Genomic DNA, 22,661 nt, shown 5'->3' on the forward strand with positions numbered 1-22,661 from the left:
GATCAGGACACAGGCTAAAAGAACCTACCGGGGTTCAACCCCGCCCTCAACTTGATCCGATGTGTCACCCACAGGTCTCTTTACTTCTTTGAGCCTGTTTCTGCTTTGATAAAGTGGAAGGGAAAAAATACACTTACGGACTTTTTGTGAGGATAAAATGAGGTCATATATAAAAGTTTCTTAGCTTAGTGCCTGGCGTATAGTAAAAAAATTACTGTTTTAGTGAACATAAACTCAGGTGTATAAGAAAGACCACATTTCTTTGTTCTTTAAATCACCTTGCATCTGACTCTCCTAGAGATATGGGACTTGCATCTCCATCAAGTCACTGGGGCTTCTCTCAGGGATGTGCCAAGGTCTGGGGTCTGTCTGGTCCTGACCAAGCTGTTGTCCCTGCCTGCGTGATCACTCTGGGTCTTGAGCCGGGCACTCAGGCCTCTTTGGACACAAGAACCTTGGCCTCAGACCCCATGGAGCCACACATGGCTACCCCTCCAGCTGTGCCCACTGAGTGGCCTCCAGCGCCACCCCATCTCTGGCATCACTGCCTTCAAAAGATCTCCCACCATCCACAACGCCCATCCTGCTGGCTTTCGGTTTTACAAAAGGCAGGGAGAGCAGGTGTCTTCAAGTACCTTCTGATTCCCATCCAGCCACAAGCTCTGAGGCCAGGAGATATGCAGGCCTGGCCATCGGCTTGTTCTGAGAGAAGGAAAAAGTTCCAAGAGCAAAACACAAACTAACGTCTCAAGAAAAGAATTGTGCCATGTTCACTGTCAAGGTGCCGAAGCATTGGTTTGTCTGCCAGCTCTGCCTTGGAACCACCCCAGGGGACTTAAAACCACTGATGCCTAGGTTCTCCTTCTAGAGATTCGGATGCGGAATCAGGCCCGGATGTTGGTGTTTTTCAACGAGTTCCCCAAGGGGTTCAAGTGCAGAATTAAGGACGCCAGCTTTACAGGCTTCATGCAGAGAAGGCTGTCTTCTCCAATGAACCTGAAGACCTTGAGTCACTAGAACCATTTCATAGGCCCAGTGATGAGCCATCCACACTGGAAGGGGCATCTGGTCAAGTTCCCCCGTTTTACAGAAAAGAAACCAAGGGGCGTGGCAGAGAAGGAAGGAAAAGCAGCAGAGCCTCTGCCACGGGCAGGAACGAAGGGAGACCGGCTGGAGTGGTAGGAAATACCCACAATTTTGTAACTGGAAGCCTGGAGGTATTTGGAGGATCTGAGGTCCCCTCTTGGGGTTTCCAGACTGGTTTTCCTGTTGAACGACAACCCGGCAGAGGGGAAAAGAACCAGTAATGAAGGGCCCGAAAGCACAGCGGCTCTAACAAGGCGCCCCTTCCACATGGTATTAAGCATTCTCCTAACACCAGGCCCGGTGTGAGGCCAGCTAGAATTCCGATGGGGTCTTCAGGCAGCTTGTGACATCAATGTCCCACATGCTCACTCACTCACGTCTGGTCCTCCGAGACTCCCAGGAGCATGGACCACCTCCCAGCCTCTCAGCCCTCCTTTCCCCCGAGTCTTTCACGGGGGGCGGTATCCTTCCAGCCTTGCCTCCCGTCCCTAAGGCCAAGGGCAGGCCAAGAGCCGGCAGTCAGGAAAGAGGGCGACTCCACTCCTTTGAGGGAGCAGGACCACCCCAGGTCTGATGGGACCTTCACACACACAGCAGAGGCCACTGGCACACAGGTTGGCATCACCCCACCGAGAGACACACCAAGCCGAGACAAAAGATGCTTTCTGGCCGACGCATCACCAGAACCATGAACTGGTGCTCACAAGAACCAACCTCCAGACCTGGGTGTGGTCGACCACCAACTCGGCACCTCTGCTTTTCTGCCCCCGCCCCCAGCAGCCCTGCCCGCAGGGCCCCACGGTCCTCTCTTACCTGGGATGATGGCGACTGTGTCTTTCTCCCAGGACACAACGCTAACATATTCCTGCACTGAAGAGGGGATGAGGCACTTGAAGACGGCCACGCTTCCACGCATCGACCTTTGATCCTCCACCCGGACGGTGTAGGGTTCCCTGAAAACTGCAGAGAGATCGCAGGGCAGAAAGAAGAGGGTGTCACAGGCTCAGCTGGGACACAGATGGGGGGCCCAAGAAAGCCACCCCCCCCATCACCTCTTCTCCCCACCTCTCACTCACCCTGCCCAGACGTTCCTGCCAGAGTCTTACCCCTGCCTCCTGCAACAACCTCCCTCTCCTCCACTGGGCACCCTTCTCCCTCAGAAATTCCCAGCCTCCCTCTGCAAGACCAGAAAGCCAACATCTCGCCTTTCTGCTTTTGGTGAGCTTTCACAAACTGCTTTAACTGTAAGGGCCCGGAGGGCAGGACTGACGCCCTGCAACGGGGTTGCATTCCACAAGCCCATGTGTGGGTAATAAGGAAAAGTGCCAGAATTCCTCCAAGGAAACCACACTTGATTCCCTACATTATTCCTGGGTCCAGGGTGGTCAGACACTGGGGCCTGGTGACCATCATTTGGCAAAATAACAACTGTGACACAGGATCTAACGGCAGATTTTTATGCCACTTCAAAGGGCAAGGCACCCTGGGAAGAGGTACTCGATATACCCAACTTTCTGCAGGGCTCATGGATTTATAGGGACAATGCAAGAGAATAGGTGACACTGGGATTATATCTGAAAATACAGAATCCCAGAGTCATGGGCCATCTCCAGGACTCTCCAAAACGAGGCATCCTTGTTACTTTCTCCCACCTCCTGTCACTGCCTATAACCTGACTCCCAGTTTTGTCCCCGCCTTCAGACAATCCGGCAGTGTGCAGTGGAGGCCTCCGGTCCCAGGGCTGGTTTCTGGGACGCTGTCACCTGCAAGCACTCTGCAAGTCAGGTCCCATGGGTGGGCTGGACCAAGCTTAGGGGTGGGGCCCAGGAGCCTGCCTCTAGCTCTCTGGTCCTCCTCTGCTTGGCCTCTGCCAGGGGCCCACTCCGCCTTTCCACCTCTTCTCTGCCAAGCAGAGCTGGTGCAGCCAGAATCCCACTGCCTGCTGACCTTGTTCCTCAGCAGGCACCTGGGCAGCGTGCCCTCCTGCTCTCCCTGCCACGGTTGCCAGGGTGATGCTCAGGGCCCTGCAGTCCCGCCGGCCATGCACCTGCAGCCCCTCTGGCTTCATTAAGAGCCTCTAATTGGCTGTGTTTCCCATCAGGCCAGCCCTGCCCTGGTCTTTATTCTTTCCCTCCTTGGGTTGTGGCTGTGACAGGAAGAGACGCAGCTGAGGTGGAAGAGAGGGGCATGGAGAGAGACCCTGCCGGCTCTGTGGGGCTACAGTCCACTCTTGTGTGGGTTGGGCGTGGCACGGCCTGTGGATACAGGGAGAGTGCAAGGAGGCTGAGGGGAGCCTGCACTGGAGGGGAGCCAATTGCAGAGCAGAAGGGGCTGGGTCTTGGGTGCATACCATGGGGACCGTCCCCAAGAGCCAGCAGAGGCCTATAGTTGAGAGCATCAAACAAGCAGACCTCCTCATCTGAGCCATGGGGTAACCCTGGACTAGAGCTAGTCAACCTTTCAGAGCTTCCCCGTTCCTTCATTTGTAAAAGGAAATCATAACAGCAGCATGGAGAAGCCCCGGCACATGGAAAGCCCTGCAACGAGTCTGCTTGTCATTAGGGCCACACCTCTGTGATAGATGGCTAGGTGCCCTTGGGCAAGTGATTTGACTTTTCTTTGTCTTGGTCCCCCGGCTTGTAAGAAACAGGAGACAGGATTACTGTGAAAACTGCATCCTAACCCAACAACAGGCAGGTGATAGGAAATAGCTGTGGAAGCCAGAACTGGGCTCCAAATCCTGGCCTCAGGGCTCCCGGCCCAGCACCTGGTGTCCTGTTAGGGGAACAGCACTGCTCCTGGAAAGAGGTTTCATGGGGGGCCCAGGGGAGATACCTAAGCATGGCCCCGGGTTCTCAGAGCTCACATCCCCACCGCCACCCCCAACAAAGCAATGGGATGAAAACCAGCTCTTTAATTAAGAACTCTCACCTCCCTCATCCCTACACACACCCATTCCCAGCTTCTTGGGATGCTGTATGTGTGGGAGGCTCTCCCAAGGCAGAAGGACCTTAATTTAGCTTAGCATTATTTCATTTAACCATCACACGAGTGATGAATGAGGCAGGTGCTAGCCTCAATTTTGCAGATGAGGAAACCGAGGCACAGAAAAAAGGTGTTCTCTGCCTAAGGTAAGTGGCAGAGCTAAGATTACAAACCCAACTTTCCCTGAGGGGCTGACTCCTTGCAAGACCGAGGGGTCAGAGATCTTGCAGGATCTGTTACTAAGCATGAGGGTCGGTGAGACTTCTCTGGAACCCACTCTCCACTGCCCAACACAGGCAGGAAAGAAGGCGCACCCGAGGCCTGGCGCCATCCCCAGTGGGCTGGCTAGAGGAGTACCCGTTCTCTCCCACCCAAAAAGTTCTTCTGAGAAAATCATTCCCCAAACATCTGTGCTCTATGACTATGTGAGGCACACTTTACAATGGATTAGATCACACTGGCGTATCATGATATCCTAAGACAAGAGTAGTGGATCCAAGCCAGTCCCTTGCCTCCAGAACTAACCCAGAGCAATGAGACTGTCTAGTTTCTTCAATGAGACCAACTGAGGGAGCTCCCACCTTGGCTCAGCAGTAACAACCCTGAGTAGGATCCACGAGGATGGGGGTTTGATTCCTGGCCTCGCTCCATGCATTAAGGATCCAGTGTTGCCATGAGCTGTGGTGTGGGTTGCAGATGCAGCTCAGATCTTGTGTCGCTGTGGCTGTGGTGTAGGCCAGTAGCTGCAGCTCCAATGTGACCCCTAGCCTGAGAATTTCCATATGCCAAGGGTGCGGCCCTAAAAAGCAACAAAAGAGGGAGAGAGAGAGAAGAGCTGAGAAGCCCTCACTTCCTTACCTCCATCCACTCTCCCCAAGAACCAAATCCTTCGCTGCTAAGAGTCTTCCATCATGGGTGTTACCTAAATGTCTGCTCTCATGACACTCAAATGCCCATCCCCAGCAGAAGGGATGAATAAGGTGCAGTACCGTCAGACGAGACTACACAGCGATGAGAATGAGTGACCTATAACCTCACACAGCAGCAGGGTCAAACCCCACAAACAATGTTGAGCCAAAGCTTCAAGAGCAGATGTCCTCAAGACTCCATTTAGATAAAGTACCAGAACAGGCAAACATCCATATTGATAGAAGTCAGGACTGAGGTTTCCACTGAGGAAGGACTGACTGAAAAAAGCATGAAGGGGCTTCTGAGAGGCTGACATCTTCATTCGGACATTAAACTTTGTAAAAATTCATATGTGTGTTTCTTTTCATATATTCTATTTTAATGAGAGGGTTTAAAAAAAACCTCACTGAATGTTCCCCATGCATGAATCAAGTACTAAAATGAGCACATGACTTAATTTCAATGGGCCCTATCTCATGTAACCATCACACAAGTGATGCAGAAGGTAAGTGCTGGCATCGGCTTTGCAGATGAAGAAACGGAGGCTCAGAAAGGTGTGTTCTCCGCCCAAGGACACACAGCAAGGGGCAGAGCTTCCACATTCCAAAGAACAGCACAACGTTCCTTAACGCCGCTTCTTTCAGGTTACACACACCCTCGGAAGGCCAGGCCCTGGAGGGGAGCCGGCATCTGGTCCTTTACCTGCTTTGACGCGGATGTTGGGGCTCCGGATCTTGCCGGCAGCATTCTCCGCGGTGCAGAAGTAGTCATTGTCGTGGATAAAGCTATTGAAGGCGGAGGGGGAGAAGGGATAGAGCTGCAGCGTCCCGTTGGCGTGGACGTGCCGGATGTGCGGCACGTCGTAGATGTCGTCCCCCGTGGCCAGGTACCATCGAAGGGCCGCGCTGGGGGAGCCTGCGGCCGGGCAGGGCACCACCACCCCCACGGAGCTGGAAAAGGTCACCTGCTGCAAGGAGTCATTTACAAAGTAGAGGCTGGTGCCAACATCTTCAGGGCGGGCTGCAGGGAAAGAGGGGGTGGGGGGAGGGGCTGGTTAGCGCCAGCTCATGATACCCTCATCGGCCGCGGAGGATGCAACACCCACGCTCATTCATAATATTCAAGCACCAGCCATTCAGGCAGCACTATGGAGCACTGACTATACACCAGGCACTGGCCACGGTGAATAATAGACAGTTCCCACCCTGCAGAAGTTTCCAGCCTAGCACAGGAATGCAAAAGTTAAAACGTCTCATCCTCCTTGCCAAGCCAAGTTCGAGGACAGAGGCAGCCACCACTCTGATACACTGAGGGGTCCCAAACCATAACCATGAACCATTCCCAGCATCCACACTTTAGGAGAGACACTGAAATTGCTTAGATCATATTTTCTTGCTTTTGAGGGCTGCATCTGCAGCATATGGAAGTTCCCAGGCTAGAGGCTGAATCAGAGCTACAGCTTCCGGCCTACACCATGGCCACAGCAACACAGGATCCAAGCCATGTCTGTGACCTATACCACAGCTCATGACAACGCCAGATCCTTAACCCACTGAGCAAGGCCAGGGATCAAACCCTTGTCCTCATGGATACCAGCCAGGTTCGTTACCGCTGAGCCATGATGGGAACTCCTGATAATATTTACTGAGCGAGGAGTTCCCGTTGTGACTCAGAGGGCTAATGACCAGATGTTGTTTCTGTGAGGATGTGGGTTCGATCCCTGGCCTCGCTCAGTGGGTTAAGGATCTGGCGTTACCACAAGCTGTGGTGTAAGTCTCAGAAGCTTCAATCTGGCATTGCTGTGGCTGTGACGTAGGCTTGCAGCTACAGCTCCCATTTGATCCCTAGCCTGGGAACTTCCGCATGCTGCAGTTACAGCCATAAAAAGAAAATTTATTGAGTGAATAAATGGATATTTATTGAGCACCTACTATACACACCTGTACAACCTGAGAAGAGATGGCATCGCCTTTTTTATCATTCTCTTTTGGAGGCCGGGTGTAGTTCTGTGATTTGCCTGAGCAACACAGCTAATAAGCCAGAGGATTGAAACCTGAACCCATGGCTCTGAAGCAGATCTTAGCGCACTTTCTGCCATGCCACAGCCGGAAGGTAAGATGTCTGGGACAGTGTTTGAAGAGGAAGGGCTGCAGGAAGCGAGGCCCCCTCGGGAGGTCAATGTGGCAAATGTGTTGCCCCAGAGGGTGGGGTGCGGACTGGCGGCTCCCAGGGATAGATCAGTCCAAGCTGGGCCACAAGAGATGCCCCCTCCACAGGTTCTAAACCCAGCTGTGACACTGACCGCCTGTGGAACTCCCCTCCCCTCTGGGACCATCTGCTCCTTCACTCATAAAATGGACGGAGGGGAGTTCCCGTCGTGGTGCAGTGGTTAACAAATCCGACAAGGAACCTGCCCTTGCTCAGTGGGTTAACGATCCGGCGTTGCCATGAGCTGTGGTGTAGGTTGCAGACGCGGCTCGGATCCCGCCTTGCTATGGCTCTGGCGTAGGCCAGTGGCTACAGCTCCGATTCTACCCCTAGCCTGGGAACCTCCATATGTTGCGGGAGCAGCCCAAAGAAATAGCAAAAAGACAAAAAAAAAAAAATGGACAGAGGACACACGAGGCTGCAAAGACCCCAAGCGTCTCTGACATGTCGCCACTACAACACTCAGTCGCACGGGAGGACCTGCTCATGACTGCAGCTACCTGACAACGTCAAGGCCATCTGGCAGGGAGGACAGCTGTCTGCAACTATCACCCCAGCAGAGCCTCGGTCTTTCCTGCTCTTGTGGGGAGCAACTCTGAAAGGTGGGATGGGGGCCCCCTCCCTTCCAGCAGCTGCCCCCTTAAGGAGGGCCACCTCCCAGCAAGTGGAGGCAAACCCTGGTCCCGGGGCTCCAGCTGGAAGCCACTCCCTCACCACTAGGAGGATCAAGGAGCAAACAAACTACTCTGCTGCTTGTTTAAAGAACGTTGCGGGGGACCCAACTTGACCTCAATTTCCACAACTTTATGGGGAGGGGGAGGGTTTGCATCCTGACCATATTAATATTCTCAGCTTAACTCTGAGCCGAGCCTCCAGGGGGAATGTACCGGGCAGCTGGATGAGGAAGGCCATTAAGCCTCATTGGTCAGAGCAATTCACATCATCTCATAAAAAGCCATGATGAAGCCATTATCGGCAGTGCTGGAAAACACATCCATGGGCTCCTTGCCGCAGTGTCAGGGGCACCCTCTTAGCAGCAAATGCATTTGCTGTCCCCACCCCGCACTGTGCCCTTAGCGGTGGCAGGCGGGGGTAGGGGGCAGCACAGCTTTCCCATCCACCTGCTCACTCTGCCTCCCTGTGACAATCCCGGTGGTGGTGATGGTGGCGGAACAAGGCTGCTCTGCGGAAGAGCAATGTGGGGCCCCTCAGAAGCTTGCCCAACATGCAGGGGCTAGAATCGTCTCCAAGGTCACAGAATCATACCACTTCACTAGGAAGCACACTAGGGCTCCAGAAGCTTCTCTTGGGATCCACGCTCACTAGGCTCCCCCGTCAGGAGCCACTCCCCTTCCAAAGGACTTGTTTGAGATTCCATCAATAATTATTTATTAAACATCTTCTACACACCAGGCACTGCTGCCAGCACTTTACTGGCGTGACCTCTTTTAATCCTCCCAACGACCCTCAGAGGCGGGTACTATTATCAGCCCAGTTTACAGATGAGGAAACTAAGGCACTGATTGATCAAGACAACGCTCCCAAGACCCCAAACCGGTAAGCAAGGGCTCTAGGATGCAGACGCAGGCAGTCTACACCTGGAGTCTGATTGCTTCACCCTTAGGTGATTGTAACCCCTGCAGTAATAACGAGGGGCTTCTAGCCTCCTCATACGCCACCTGGCCACCAACTTCCATAGTCGGCTGGCCAAGAACAGGAGTAATATATCCTCATGCCTGTGTGCACTCAAACACATGCACACACACACACACACACACACACACACACACTCATCCTGGGAGGGCCCCTGTTGGACTCAACATTTCAGATAACGCTTAGCCTGGGGGAGCAGGGACATCACTCTGGGGTTCTGGGGACTTCTGGAGACAACCTAGTTAATCAGACACCCTCCCCGTGGCAGCTTTATGGATTCTGGAAGCCAAAATCCATCAAGGAACAGAAAGACTCTACATTATGTCTGACGAATGGACTTAGGAAGCTGAGAAAGATCCTTGACGGAGAGGAAGTCTGGTATCGTCTGATTCAAAGGACGGGGTAAGAACATATTTAAGGATAAGTATGATGTAGCCCTTAGTGATGCTAAAACCAACAGCAAGAATAACAGGCACCATGGACTTCACCAGCTACAGGCCAGGGTGGGAGCCAGACCCCCAACAGGGATAATCTCACTTAATCGCTTGACTTCCTAGGGGATGTTACTGTATTATTCCCATTGCACAGCTAAGAAAATCAAGGCTCTGAAAAGTTAACCAACCTTCCAAAGTCACCCAGCGTGTAAGTTACTGGAGCTGGACCAGAACCCAACTTTGCCTGACTTCTGAGCCCGGAGACAAAACTCTATTGTATGAACCATGCTGAAGATAAGAGGCAGCAACCACAAAATCCAGTTTTCCAGGCAGGGCACCCCTCCGCATCCCTGCTTACACCCCAAACCCACTTTAAAGTACACATTCTCTGTCTCCTTTCCTCCTGGCTGGAAATCCATCCCACCCTCCTTGCCCACAGAGACAACCCCTTCCCCAGGTTTCCCACAGCCCCAGGCTCCCGGTAGAACCTTCACCCACAATAGCAACAGCCTCCCTGCCCTTTGGGCCTGAGAGGCTGCCAGAGCCAAGGACATGGGGCTCTCAGCAACTACAAATGGCTAGATTTAATTGATGAATTGACTGGGATTGTCCAGCCACCTGTCAGGGCCGATGAAACCGCAGATTTATAGCCAAAGGTGAGTAGCCTCATATTTCTCCCACCCCGGGATGTGAGCTGCTATCTTCTGAGTCTGGGGGACCTGGAGAGGATTAGACAAACCATTCATTTTTGCTTAAGGCTCTGACAGTGCATTGCCATTATGAAACATCACCCTCAGGTGTAAAACAATAGCATTTTGCACTTACGTTGGGCTCATATTTTACCATCACAAGGCATCTGTCAGCCAGGAATGCAGAAGCCTTTAAATAAACATTAATTCAGCCTCGCCCCACCTGCCAAGAGGAAGGAGTGAGCAGATGCATAAAGGGGAAACTGAGGCACTCATCCCCTCCAATCTCTGCCACGTGCCAAGATGAAGACTGCCACAGGGCACCAGTGAGTGGCTGCAGAGTGAAGGGGATGCCCAGTCTCCAGCCACAGAAGGGGGAGTAGCAAGGGTGGGGGGGGGCCTCACCCTGACCTCAAGAGTCTGCAGAAGCTCTCCCTCCTTCTCTGGCTCCTAGAATCTTCGGAGCAGTGACAATACCTCAGCCACCTCTGAGGGGAGCACAGAAGCATGGGACAATAGACAGAGACATGGGACAAGTCTGGCAGAGCTACCGTCCCTCCTGGAGCTCGCTCCTGACCTGATGTGTGACCTCAGGCAAGTCACGTAGCCTTTCTGAGCCTCCACGTCCACATTCACAAAAGGGAGAAGACTGCAGCCCCTTGGCGGAGCAGGTAGAAGGGAAGGTGAAAGTTCTCGGCTCCCCCATAGCGAGGATGCAGGGCTATGTGGGATGCGGTTGTCTAGTGGTCTGATTGGAGCTGTAGCTGCCTGCTAACACCAGAGCCACAGCAACACTGGATCTGAATCTAGTCTGCGACCTACACCACAGCTCATGGCAATGCCGGATCCCTGACCCACTGAGCGAGGCCAGGGGATCGAACCCACAACATCATGGTTCCTAGTCGGACTCGTTAACCACTGAGTCATGAAGAGAACTCTGGGATGGGGTTGTTTGTTCGTGTCCCAGTGATGCCTGGAGGGGACCAGGGAGGCTAAAGCGACTGCAGAGGGTGGCCAGGGCCCAGCTGCCCTCTGCAGCCCTGCACCTACCGGTGGCTCCTATGCCCTTCAACGGTCTCCTTTCCCAGCTTCTTCCTGACCTAGGGCCGAGATGCACTAACTCCTTCAGGAGATGCTTATGGCCACAGGCACGTCCTCAGTAGGAACCCAGAGGTGCTGGAAAACATCAAAGGCCAGGGAGCATCCCCTCCCCCTCCCCCCCCCCCCAGCCAGGAGCTTGTGAAGTTGGTGCCATGAGGAAAGGGTTAACCCGCCACCAGGGCAGAGTTCTCGGGGGCTTGCAGCATTTGGTCGGATTTCATTTTGGCCTACACCTGTTCCCTGAAGGCTTCCTGGTCTGGCTGATGGTACAGAGTTTTCCAAAGGGGACTAACACTGATTGAGCACCTACTGTGTGCTCCCAGGGCATTTTTTCCTGTACTCCTCACTCAGAGGGATGAGGTGGGTCCTGAGAGTCTTGGATCACAGGTGAGGAAAAAGAACCTCCTGGGAGGATGTCTCCACGATGGTACAGCCAGGAGGAGACCCAGCCAGCCTCTGGCAGGTCCAACTGGCTCCCAAGCCCAAGGGTTTTTCTGTCCCGTCACTGGAGCGTTCAAAGTTTGGGACCTTCGTCTCCGGAAGCAGGTCCCCATTCGGAAAGCAAATCCTTGGACAGGAAATGCTGACTTTCCCCTTAAATCGCAGCTTCCCCCCCACCCCACTCTTTCTTCCCTCTGCAGACAGAACCAGGCATATTTACAGAGAGAACGAGAGGAGGGGGAAACACTTCATAAATAAAGAGGGAGCGAGCAGATCAACAGCAAAGCTTCTTCTGGTCAAAAGGGGAAATGGCTTTTTAATAGAAAATGGAAGTTATAGGCTTGGTTGTGATGTGACAGACGCCCAGACTTAAACCCATTTAATCTTCTCCGCCGGTTAACACTGAGCACCACCCCGAAGCCGCGTTTCATAAAACAGGCTCCAAATGGCTGGGAGATTAGAAGTGTAGAAATAGCACAGCAATATTTTTAAACCAGAAATCGCCCCCAGGCATTTGGGCTGCCCCAGGGTCACCCCTGAAACCTAAATATCCATCGCATCAACTCGGCTGCCCATCCTGCGCTGTCTGGTCATCAGAATTAGTTGGGCGAAAGAAACTCGACAGCCAGGCAGTTGACACCCAGGGGCCCCCACCCCACCTGCCTGGGTCGGGATGGAGGTGTCTGGCCAGCGGAGGCTGCCTCCCAGGTGTATGCTGAATTATCCCCATGTCATCATCTCCAGTCATCGTAAATGACAACCCAAGGGGACAGAAATATGAACACCTCACCACCTCCGCAGGGAGAAACGAGTCCTTTTTTCTCTTCCTTGACAATATTTACTCACCTCGTTCACTGGACCTTTCATCCAGGAGCATCTGCCAAGGCTGGGGCCCCTGCCACCCTCACCCAACCCCTCAGAGATGGGCAAGAGCCTGCAAGGAGCATCCAGGCCTGGGCACAGTGAGCGTGGCTGGAGGGGAGCTGGGGGGTGGGTGCAAGTAGGAGGAATGGGCAGGGCTCCCCTTGCAGGCCTGCGGGCTCCCTTATTGGTCACCACTCTGTTCCCCTGAGCCTAGCACAGCGCTAGGCCCTCAGCACAGCAGTTAAATGCCCAGACTCTGGCACCAGGCTCCCCAGGCTTGAATCCTTGCTCTGCCTCTTTGAAGCAGTGCAACCTCCAGCACACTGGCCTTGCCTCTCTGCGCCTTGGTTTCCCCATCCATAAAATGGGGATGACCTCTCTACTTCAAGGGTTGTCAGGTTGGATGCGTTAATATATGACAATTTCCAGTCTATGCATGTGCTGTAGGGAACCACCTACGTATTCAGTGCTGTTGTTATAAGTATTATCATTATAGCAGGTGAGCAGGAAGTATTTGTGGAATAAATATCCCACAAGAAATTCTTTCCCTCTCACCAATGACGAAGGGGAACAACTTCAGACAGTGGTTCCCAAACCCTACTGTGTACAAGAACCACCGGAGAGCTGGCTAAACATGCACGTCCTCAGACACCAGATTCACCGAGTCTGTCACAGAGCCAGGGAACCTGAATTCTGAGGCAGGTGGTCCTCCATCTACACCCAGAGGAATGCTTCATAGAAAAAAGTCGATTTGCCAAACTGGCTTTCAATCCACCTCTCCCAACAATAGACTGTTTTCACGGGCTCGGCTGGCAGGACCTTAGCACCACATTAATTACCTTAATTTGGTGATCCAGTTAATAAAATAATAGTGGTGTAATCGATAAACAAAGCATCGCCATAGCCTCAGGGCCACAGCTCCCAGGCCTCACACAGAGCTGTTGTCCTTTTAATGCAGATGTGGCTGGTGAGGTTTCTTAGATTAATTTGCAAGGTTGATTACTCTGCTGCATTTCCGCACAAAGGTTTGCATAAAAGAGATATATTATTCGTCTTCATTCTATTCTTATTCCACAGATGGAAAAAAAAATGGGGTCCAGGGAGAATCAACCAGCAGGGCCTCCACTCAGCCACCACATCCACCCAAAACTCAGGCAAGCACCAGGGAGACAGCGTCTGGCCCCTCCATCAGAAAACCCCCTTTACGGTGTGGGCACACCTTGGCGACAATCCGAGTCTAGATCCTGAGGAGGAGAAGGGCCCGTCTCCCCCGACAGCATCAGAGCATTTCCAGGCCATCAGAATTGGTACTCCTCTGGGCCAGGGTGGTGCAGCCGGGACCAAATCCTAGACCTTCTGTCCCCAAACCGGGCACACAGGCTTCACCTCTAAGGACACCATCATCATGGCCACTGTTTCTTTTTAAAATTTATTTTGTGCCAGGCACTAGGAGAAGTGCTTTCTTTGCATTCTAGTACATTTCATCCTCCCAGCTCCTCTAATGTAGCTACTGCACAAGATCCCATCTTACAGATAAGAAAACAGGATCTTTGAGAGATCAAGTAATTTCCTAGGTGGCAAAGTCAGGGCTGGCAGAGCAGCATTTTGAACTCAGGCCTCCCTTATTCCAGCTACATTTCTTTTTTTTTCTTTTTCTTTTTCGGCCTACCACCATGGCATATGGAGGTTCCCAGGCTAGGGGTCGAAGAAGAGCTGACAGCCTACACTGCAGCCACAGCAATGCCAGATCAGAACTACATCTGCCACCTACACCACAGCTCAGGGAAACCTTGGATTCTTAACCCACTAAGCAAGGCCAGGGATCGAACCTGCGTCCTCATGGATACTAGTCAGGGTTCTTATCCTGCTGAGCCACAACACTGGGAACTCCACCAGCTGCATTTCTCAATGGGAGCTCTGCATTCTATTCTCAGAATGTCTCCGAGATGTGATCCTCCTAAAGGGGGGTTTCTGATGAAGGAGAGCAATTTGGGGGAAGGACAATTCTGATTTGGGATGGCCCGGGGCATCAGACATTTCATCCCTCCCTACCCTAGCCACTAAAATAACCAAAAAGCACTCCCCAATTTCCTAAAAGCCTCAAGGAAGCAGCATGACCTCAGTGAGAAGCACTGCTCCAGTGCCCAAGTGGCTACCTCTGTCCATGAGAAAAAATTTTTTTCTTAAGACTCTTAGAACAAACCTAATTCCTGTAACCAGCAACCAGAAAAACCTAGGAGATCCAGCAAAGATCAGTCATGCCTCAATCTACAAGGCCCCTCCATCAGGTCCAGGAGAAGTTATGAGCAACAGCTGACAGTCAAACAGACCCTTTAATCTTCCAGCCCCTTCTAGACAGGGGCTGTCAAAGGAAGGCCCCTTATGGCCAGAAAGGTCTTTCCTGGGAGGTGGCTCAGACAGCACAGTTGTCCCCAGAGATTCCTAGATTTAGAGTGTTCACGCTGGAGGGACTTAAGAGATTATTTTGTCCAATCCCCTCCATTTACAGATGGGGAGAGTAAGGCCTAGGGAGGTGGACTCATTTGCCCCAGGTATACAGCTGGCTGGTGTCCTGGCTGGGGCTAGGCCCCGTCTCTGCTGCTCTTAAGGCTGGCGGCTCCACTTTCAGAACCAGGGACCCCAGACGTGGAGAGGCATCATAGAGAAAGGAAATGATGTCACGGGAGGGGGCATTAGTGGAACCAGCGTGGCAGGCTGCCCGGAGGAGGGGGTGAAGGCTCAGATGGGCAGGACATGTCTATCAGGGGTCAAAGCGCTGTCAAGGAGAAGAGAGTTTCACCTGGATCCCTGTGGCCTAAAAGGTAGAAGCAGAACCAGTGGGTATAAGGTACAGGAACAAGACAGCCCTGGCTGATTCCAAGGGTGAGCTCTGTCCTAATCAGAGCTGTCTGGCCGGGAATGGGCAGCCCTGAGAGGCAGGAGTGGAAGTTCTGAAGCAGAGGAACGACAACAGAAGTGGAAAAACATAGACGGCATCAGGTGGCTGACTAGGGGATGGATTCCATGTCCTAGAAGGTGCCTTCCGACCTGGAAGACTTTTACCCATGGCAGCCACCTGACCTCCCACTCACACCCCCAAACCAGGCCCCCCCGCTTCCCCAATGGCTCTGGGAGACCACTCCAGATACACGGTGTCCATGACCTTGACTCAGCTGGGTTCTCGGGGTCTAGATTCCAGTAATTGCTACGACCTCAAACAAGGTCATGCAAGGTGGGACTTCTGTTCTTCCCACAAAAGCCTGCAGGTTCCCAGCAAGGAAAACTCCCTCGGGGGACAGTGTCCAGAGAACAATGGAATAAACTTGCATCTAAGGACCTGGGAGGAGGGAGCAGAGGAAAGCTCTTCCCATGTCTCTGGGGCACTGGGGCCACAGGGCATCTGCCAAGTCTGCGCCAAGAAAACTGCTGCCAGCCTGGCTGTGCCTCATCAGCTGTTCCCCACGTTGATGAAAAGCAAAGGCTAGGAAAATTCTCCATATGTGGGGGGCCCGGGAGGGGGAGACAGCCACACACAGCTGTGAGACCTTCGTTGTTCTGTATGATGAGATGACAGTAATTATACCTCACATTTCAGCAGAGCATTTATAAGGCTAAAACTGGTTTGCCGTGGTTTTCACATGTGTGTGTTTATATGTTGCCCTCTTCAGTTTACAAAGCGTTGTCACACGCAATGCAATTGTCTGGCCTTCATCTTCCTAGTGCACATGCAAGAACAATCGCCCCAAGAGACAGTCAGGACAGGGGTTGCCCTGACCCATTTTACAGATTAGGAAATAGAGGCACATGAACGGTTAGGTAACTTGCCTAAATGAGACAGGCTGAGCTTTGTTTTCTAGGTCCATGGACAATGCTTCTTCCAATACACACACACACAGCTTCATGGATATGCAGCCTCTGAAAAACTGTTCTAGCTTTTGAATAACTTTTCTTAATGAAGGTGTATACCTTGGAAACTGACAATGCAAGCATCACACAGACCAAGGGCATGGGGAGGTGGGACAGGGGGTGGCTGAATGGCTGAGGGAATAGCAGCTGGATGGCAGGGGTGCTGCCCAAGGCTAATGCTAGTCACGTCAAAGCAGCGTGGGACAAACATCTGTTAAAACAGGGCACACCCAGCCCTTGTGCCACAGCCCCCACCTCCCATATCCATGGACCCCACAAGCCACAACCTGCCATGAGCGGCATTTGACCTCTGAGTCATATGCTGCTTCCCTGTGGCTGAATGGTTATGGAGGAAGGAGTGGTCCAGGGACCCCCAAGGTCATGGGCTGTCAAGGGTATTCTCTATCCATGAAATGACCTGAAAAACACTTAAGTTCATTCTAGCAGGGAAAGACCCAGAAACCCATCCAGCTACAAGATATGGGGGCTCACCCCATGGAGCCCACCTATATAGGTTTATGGTATTAAATCCAGGATAGCTCTTACTCTGTCCAATCACAGTAGAGATTTACCAAACAACCCCAGCCCTCCTTTGGTCAGTATGAGATTGGCCTTTGCCTTACCCTCATATCCAAGACTGGATCCAACCTGGCTCTCACCTTTTCCACAGCTGCCACCAGCTGTGGCTGGAGAAAGAGAATGTCCTGGGCCCCAGGTGCCTGCATGGCCCCAGCTATCTGCAGATGGGTCTTACAGACCACCCAGCTAGGTGACAGAAGGAAACAGTGATGTCCCCTGCCCTGGCCTCCATTCAGTCTTTCTTATTGCTACAAAGTCTCAGTCAGTTGGCTTGGTCAAACTGCAGCTCATTAAGACAACTGCTTGGGACAGAACCTGATGATCTTTTCTGGGGTTGGGCATGGGAGGGGGAAGGTGGGAGTAGAGAAAAAAAAAGATGTCTAATGTTCATTGAGAGCAGTTACATTCTAATCACTTCCTATGCATCATCTCCTTTGATCCTAATTCACGGCTGGAGAAAGGTAGGCTCAGATAGGCCCAAGGTCACCTATCGAGTAGGTACAGAGACAAGATGTGCATCAAGTTTGCCTTGACTCAAAATGTCCACCACACCAGCAAGTTGCAATCTCTTTTCTCTTTCTTCACCATTCTAATAGGTTAAAGGCTCTGATTGCAAGAACTAGGGGGAGGGGAGAGCCTTGAAGCTGTGCCCACCTGCCCTCTTCCTCTCCCCGTCCAGCCAACCCCTGAGGCTCCTCCCAACACCCTAGGGCTCCACTCCACATCCTCCAGAAACCTCCATTGGCTCCAGCGGACTGACGCCCCCAACCCCCAGATCATTCGAAATGCAGAAAAACTCCCTGGGAGCCCTTGGAGCCACAACTGCTGGGGTGGGATTTGCCCAGGGCCCCAGAAACGCAGACAGAATCATTCACGAAGCCACCTCCCCACTGCGGGCATCCCAGCTGGCTCCCTGGGAAAGAGCGATCCAGCTGCCCTGAATTGTTTGCTCTCCAAGCATTACTCCCAATGCTTTATACACCGCCCTTCTGACCACAGTGCCTGCCTGCCTGCCCACTGCCCACCCCAATCACTGCCCCAGAGAGAAGCCACCTAAACAATGGGAGAAGAGGAAGCCAGGGGCTCTTCCCCTAATCCCTCAGAGGCCACAAGCCCCTCGCAGGCTGGATACTGACAAACAAGAAGGGTAAGAGAGCATCTTGTCTCACTCGATGATCCTCGCTTCCCATCAGATGCTGCTTCTCTACCTACTGACTGCAGCCCTCAGCTTCCTCCATTCTGGGGGTGCGCTCACCCCTGGAAGGCTAACGTTGGCCACAAATTCCTGAGCTGGTGTCCCCTCTCTTCTTCCCTCAGCCCCAAGGGGGACAACCCACACCCCAGGTTTGGTCCGCCTTCAGGTGTCTCTGCCACTGTCACCCATTCATCCCCAAGTGCAAGTTCAGGGGCTGCCTTGCCAGAAGAATTCAGTGCTGAGCCCCTGTTGGCCTGAAACTCAGAGGCAAGAGAGACGGGCTACCCAAAACACCATCCTTCCCCCCACTCTCGCCCCACCCCCACTTCACGCAAAGAAAAAGCTACTGCCTGGGGGCTACTCGCAGAGGGCTAGGCTCCTGGCCTGGCTAGGTGAGCATGCAAATCTGTATGCAAATGATATGCAAATCCAGGGCCTGCCCTTGGGTTCCTGGCACCCTGCCATCTTTGCTGCCTGTGGCTCACCCCGTTCAGGCACCTGGGCGCTGGTTAGAAGCTACTGAGCTGGGGGCAGAGAGCACTTCGGAAGCTGGGGGCTCTTCCTCAACTGCTTCCAATGTCCCCAAGAAACACCCCCTCCAAGATCATGTGGGAGGAAAGACTCTTCCACCACGGTATTCGTGGCCCTGCAAAAAGCTCCTGTGAACATCCACTCTCCATTCCACTCATCCACAAATAAAACCATCCTTCACCAAGCTTAATGGGACCAAGCAAGTCACAGGGATGGACTTCCTGAAGACTGGGAGGAGGTAAGGGGGGACCTGAGGTCAGCACCCCTCTGTGAAAAGCCAACAGCCCACGAGGTGCCCTGCACAGACAACCACCCTGTGTCTGGGCCCCCACCCCAACCCCGGCCTACCCTTTGGGGGGCTTGCTTCTTTAATGAAGCATCACTGGGCCAATCTCCCCCCACTCCCCAACCATTTGCTTGCCCACCTCCTCTCCATTCCTCAATCTGAGAAAAATAAGCCTCTTCAGCCAGTCTCCTGGGATCTGCTCAACTTAAGCACTGCCTTTGGGTCAACTGCTTACTTGCTTTTTGTTTCTAATTGAGCTCCCCAGTCTGCTGCAGAAATATATTCAAGGCAGCTGACTTTGATGCCCAGAAATGAAGCATCTGAAAGGTCTGTCAGGCATCATGGCAACCCCATTCTCCCCCATGTTATTTGAGCACCTGGGGCCTCTCTGCCCATCTCCCCTCTCCCAACACTCACTGGCCCTTCACCTGCTCCCCCTAAGTTGTGTTTGCCATTTCAAGATTTTAAAAACACGTTCCCTGAGCACCCGCCCCCCTCTTAATTAGACACTGAACAGAGTGTTAGAGATTCTCTTAATGGCTCGGTGAGGGCTTTTAATTTGGTCTTCTCGAGAGAGAAGAACCCTGAGTCCCCATCCGAGAGGTTGGGGTGGGAAATGAAAAAAATCAATGCAACCCATTATTTTGGCTTTTAGAAAACAGGAATTTTAGTGCCGGGGAAGCTTGTTCTTTTACACAGTAAAAATGCAAATGCAGGCAACACAGATGCTGGCACGCTGGATGTAACAACGGAGAGAGCCTCGCTGGGGTTCATCTGGCTGCCCAAACCTGGATTTGTTTTGGCAATAATAAGGCAGTTATTGGAGACTCGATAACCGATTATTAAAACACCTTCCCCGTTTAGTTCTGGGGAATCGGTCTGAGCTCAGGCTTCATCAAAAAAAGATATTTCGAGAGGGATGGAAATAACAGAAGCTTAAAACACATTCAATAACTGCTTAATTCCATCCAGAGGACGCTCCATCTCATCTTGTTTTCTTCTCCTCTCTCTCTGCCTCCTCCCGCTCCTCACAGATGGACGTACAAATTATTGCAAGAGGATATTGTTTTCTGTAACAGGCTCCAACATTCACATTTACATTTTCCTTGGTGCCGCGGGGGTGACTGGCAACGGGAGAGAAAAATACACCAAACCCCATCTTCACTGCTCTCACCACATCAACAGCTTCCCCCAGCCGTTCCGCCACCCCCACCCCCACGCCACCCCCAGCTGAACAGTCCCCGGGGACCAGCCTGGCACCTAAGACCCAATTAAGGCACGAAGGAAAAGAAAGGCCTGTCTGGCAAGTCGCCCTGGCGCCCAACGCAGACGCTGGAGCCTCTGAATGGAACGGGCACCGGGGCTCTGCGGACCAAAAAGCCACTTAGGTGCTGGCCGCCTCACCTGGCACCTCGAGCCTCCCAGAGGCCCAAGGCCAGAGCGACTTCCTTCTCCCCTTGGAAAGGATTTTGCCTCTCAGGCAGTCCTGCTGCCTTCTGGGCCTTTCTCCACCCCCACCCCCATCTGCCCCTTCCCTATCAAATAGCTAGGGCTTCATTTATTAATGCTTGGCTTCTGGAAGGGGGAGGGGCGAGGCGGCAGGTATTCGAGAAGGGGCACGGGCCTCCACTCGCGGGGGTGGGCTGCTCTGGAAGAGGCGAGGCGGGGTGGGGTGGACAGAGCCGGGCAAGAGTGTGGCAACAGCCTCGGTCTGTGCTTCCTCGCCTGACAAAATGGAAAGGGGTGGCGGGTGGAGAGAGAACTAGCAGGGAGAAAGCTGCCGCTCCTCACCTTATGTATTTTTAATATTAATGTAATTAAAGCTGCGAGCCGAGCCAGCCTGCGGGGGCGGAGGGAGGCAGGAAGAGCCTGGGGAGAGGGAGACTTGGGGTGGGGGGCGAGGTTGAAGGGAGGCAGGCTTCTTGCTCCGCTGAGGTGGGAGGAAAGGGTGCTGTGCGAGGGGGGGCAAGGGTTAATCAACCTAGACCAGCCTTGGTGGGGTCACCCCATGGACCCCATTGGGTCTGAGAAAGTCAACTACTTTGCCCAGGATTCAGAGGCCAGCTCTCCCCGCGCAGCGCATCCCGGTCTCTAGGCAAACCCCCGCAGGATCTCGGCCTTCAGTCCGGCTTTGACCCGGCGGTATTTACAAACAAAATAAGAGTCACCCTCCCCCCGCCCCCCTCCCCGAAGCCTCGAGACTTTGCAGTCAGCTCCGGCAGGTTGCAAACTCCAGAGCCCTGGGATTTCGGCAAGGGAGGACTGGACCCCTCCGAGAGCGCCAACCCGCTGCTAGATTGCCCCTCCCCCATCGCCTAAGGGTCAAGAGTTGCTGCTGGGCCAGGACAGGCGCCTGGGCAAGGGCTGCAGAGGCCATCTCCCAGGGCGCGAAGGAGAAAAGTTAGAGGGCTAAACAGGTAAAGCTGAGCTCCTAGAGCTGGTGTGCTCCGCCGCGCAAAGGGCGCGGAGTTTGGCCGCCTCATCTCCCGCCATCTGCGCGCCCAGGGGCACGTCCTCTGCCGTAGCCTGGAAGCCCGACGCCTGGGACGGCCAGATCCCAACTCCGCGCCCAGGTGACTCTGGTCGGAAATGCCTGACCGCCTCCAACCTCCAGTCCCGACTGCCTCGAGAATCAGGTGCGCAGCGCCCCAGCAGCAAGTCTGGACCTGCCGGACACCTGGACCCACCCCTAGCAACGCCTTCTCTCCCAGGAGAGCGACACCCCCCCCCCCCAACCCCAGGCTTGTCCCCACATCCGCTGACCAGGTGCCTAAGGAAGAATCTCACACCTCGGTGCGCGCTGCTGGAGGTGGCCAGGCGGCGCAGCGAAGCCGTAGCTAGTGCCCCGGGCAGGGGTTGAAATGGGGTTGGACGAAGACCACCTTTAGGTTTGGAGAACAAACTTGCTCTCTGAGGGACCCCAGGGTCTCGGGACCCCCTGTTCTCCCCGCCCTGCATGCAGCCAAGGCGGGGATGAGCGCCACGCGGTGTGGTGCAGGGGGTCCTGGGTGGCGAAGGGGTGCGCGGTGGCAGAGGGGCAGTAAGCCGTAGCCCGATTTGGCCAGGACTCCCAGGTGGACAGGCACGGCCTGAGGACCCCTCGACTCGGAGAGCACCCTGGGGTGCCAGCGCCACCCAACCGTAGGCAGCCGGCAACGGGCTGGGGGAGGGGTCCGGGCAGAACGGTGGCCCAGCCGGGAGCGGAGAGACGAAGGGCTCGCTCACCACCACCCCGCCGGGCGCGCCCCAAAACGGCAGGCACGGGTGGCTGGCCGAGCGGTCCAGAGCGGACTCTCACCTGGTAGCTCTTCGGGTGCCTGCCCCGCCCCCGCTGCGCCCCACCAGGGCCGGGCGCGGGGGTCGGTCCCCGCTCCACGCCGGGTACCTGGAACCCGCCGGGCACCCCGCCTCGCCGCCAGCCGCGCGCACCCCCGCCCCGCTGCCTCCGCCGCCCTGCCGCCCGCGCGGGTCTCACCTTTGTGTAAAGAGTCCAGGAGCAGGAGGAAAGTTACCAGCCACATGCCATAAAGAGGCCCTATTCTCCGGGGAGGTGGTCCTGTGGCCGGCCGTGCGGCAGCGCCTCTCCCCCGCTCAGCGCGCTCCCAGCCGCCCGCACTCCGCGCCCCGCTCTCTCTGCTCCTCAGCCCAGCGCTCGGCGGCGGCGGCGGCTCCTCCCTCCTCGGCTCCCTGGCTCCTGTCATCCGCGGGGCTGGGCTAGGCGGCCGCTCTCCCCGCCCCCCCGCGGCACCTCGGCTGGGGAGCTCCGCTCGAGCCACGAGCCCAGACGGCCCCAG

At 54.2% G+C, this 22,661-nt stretch overlaps 1 protein-coding gene across 1 annotated transcript; it reads right to left on the reverse strand.

Moving 5' to 3' along the window:
* Positions 1-280: 280 nt before the first annotated feature.
* Positions 281-22,442, reverse strand: LOC125111116 (Down syndrome cell adhesion molecule-like protein 1). Its single transcript, XM_047752940.1, has 3 exons — positions 22,343-22,442; positions 5,683-6,000; positions 281-2,046 (listed from the first exon to the last, which is right to left on the reverse strand). Exons 1-3 carry the CDS (start codon positions 22,386-22,388, stop codon positions 1,787-1,789), a joined length of 624 nt encoding a protein of 207 aa, XP_047608896.1. The 5' UTR covers positions 22,389-22,442; the 3' UTR covers positions 281-1,786.
* Between the last annotated feature and the right edge of the window lie 219 nt (positions 22,443-22,661).

The sequence above is a fragment of the Phacochoerus africanus genome, chromosome 11 (genome assembly GCF_016906955.1).
Source record: "Phacochoerus africanus isolate WHEZ1 chromosome 11, ROS_Pafr_v1, whole genome shotgun sequence".
Classification (NCBI taxonomy): Eukaryota; Metazoa; Chordata; class Mammalia; order Artiodactyla; family Suidae; genus Phacochoerus; species Phacochoerus africanus.

Coding starts and splice junctions, on each gene's coding strand:
- LOC125111116 (XM_047752940.1), bottom strand. CDS start 22,388: ATGTGGCTGGTAACTTTCCTCCTGCTCCTGGACTCTTTACACAAAG. Junction 6,001..22,342: donor CCTGGACTCTTTACACAAAG/GTGAGACCCGCG, acceptor CTTTCCCTGCAG/CCCGCCCTGAAGATGTTGGC. Junction 2,047..5,682: donor CAACATCCGCGTCAAAGCAG/GTAAAGGACCAG, acceptor ATCTCTCTGCAG/TTTTCAGGGAACCCTACACC.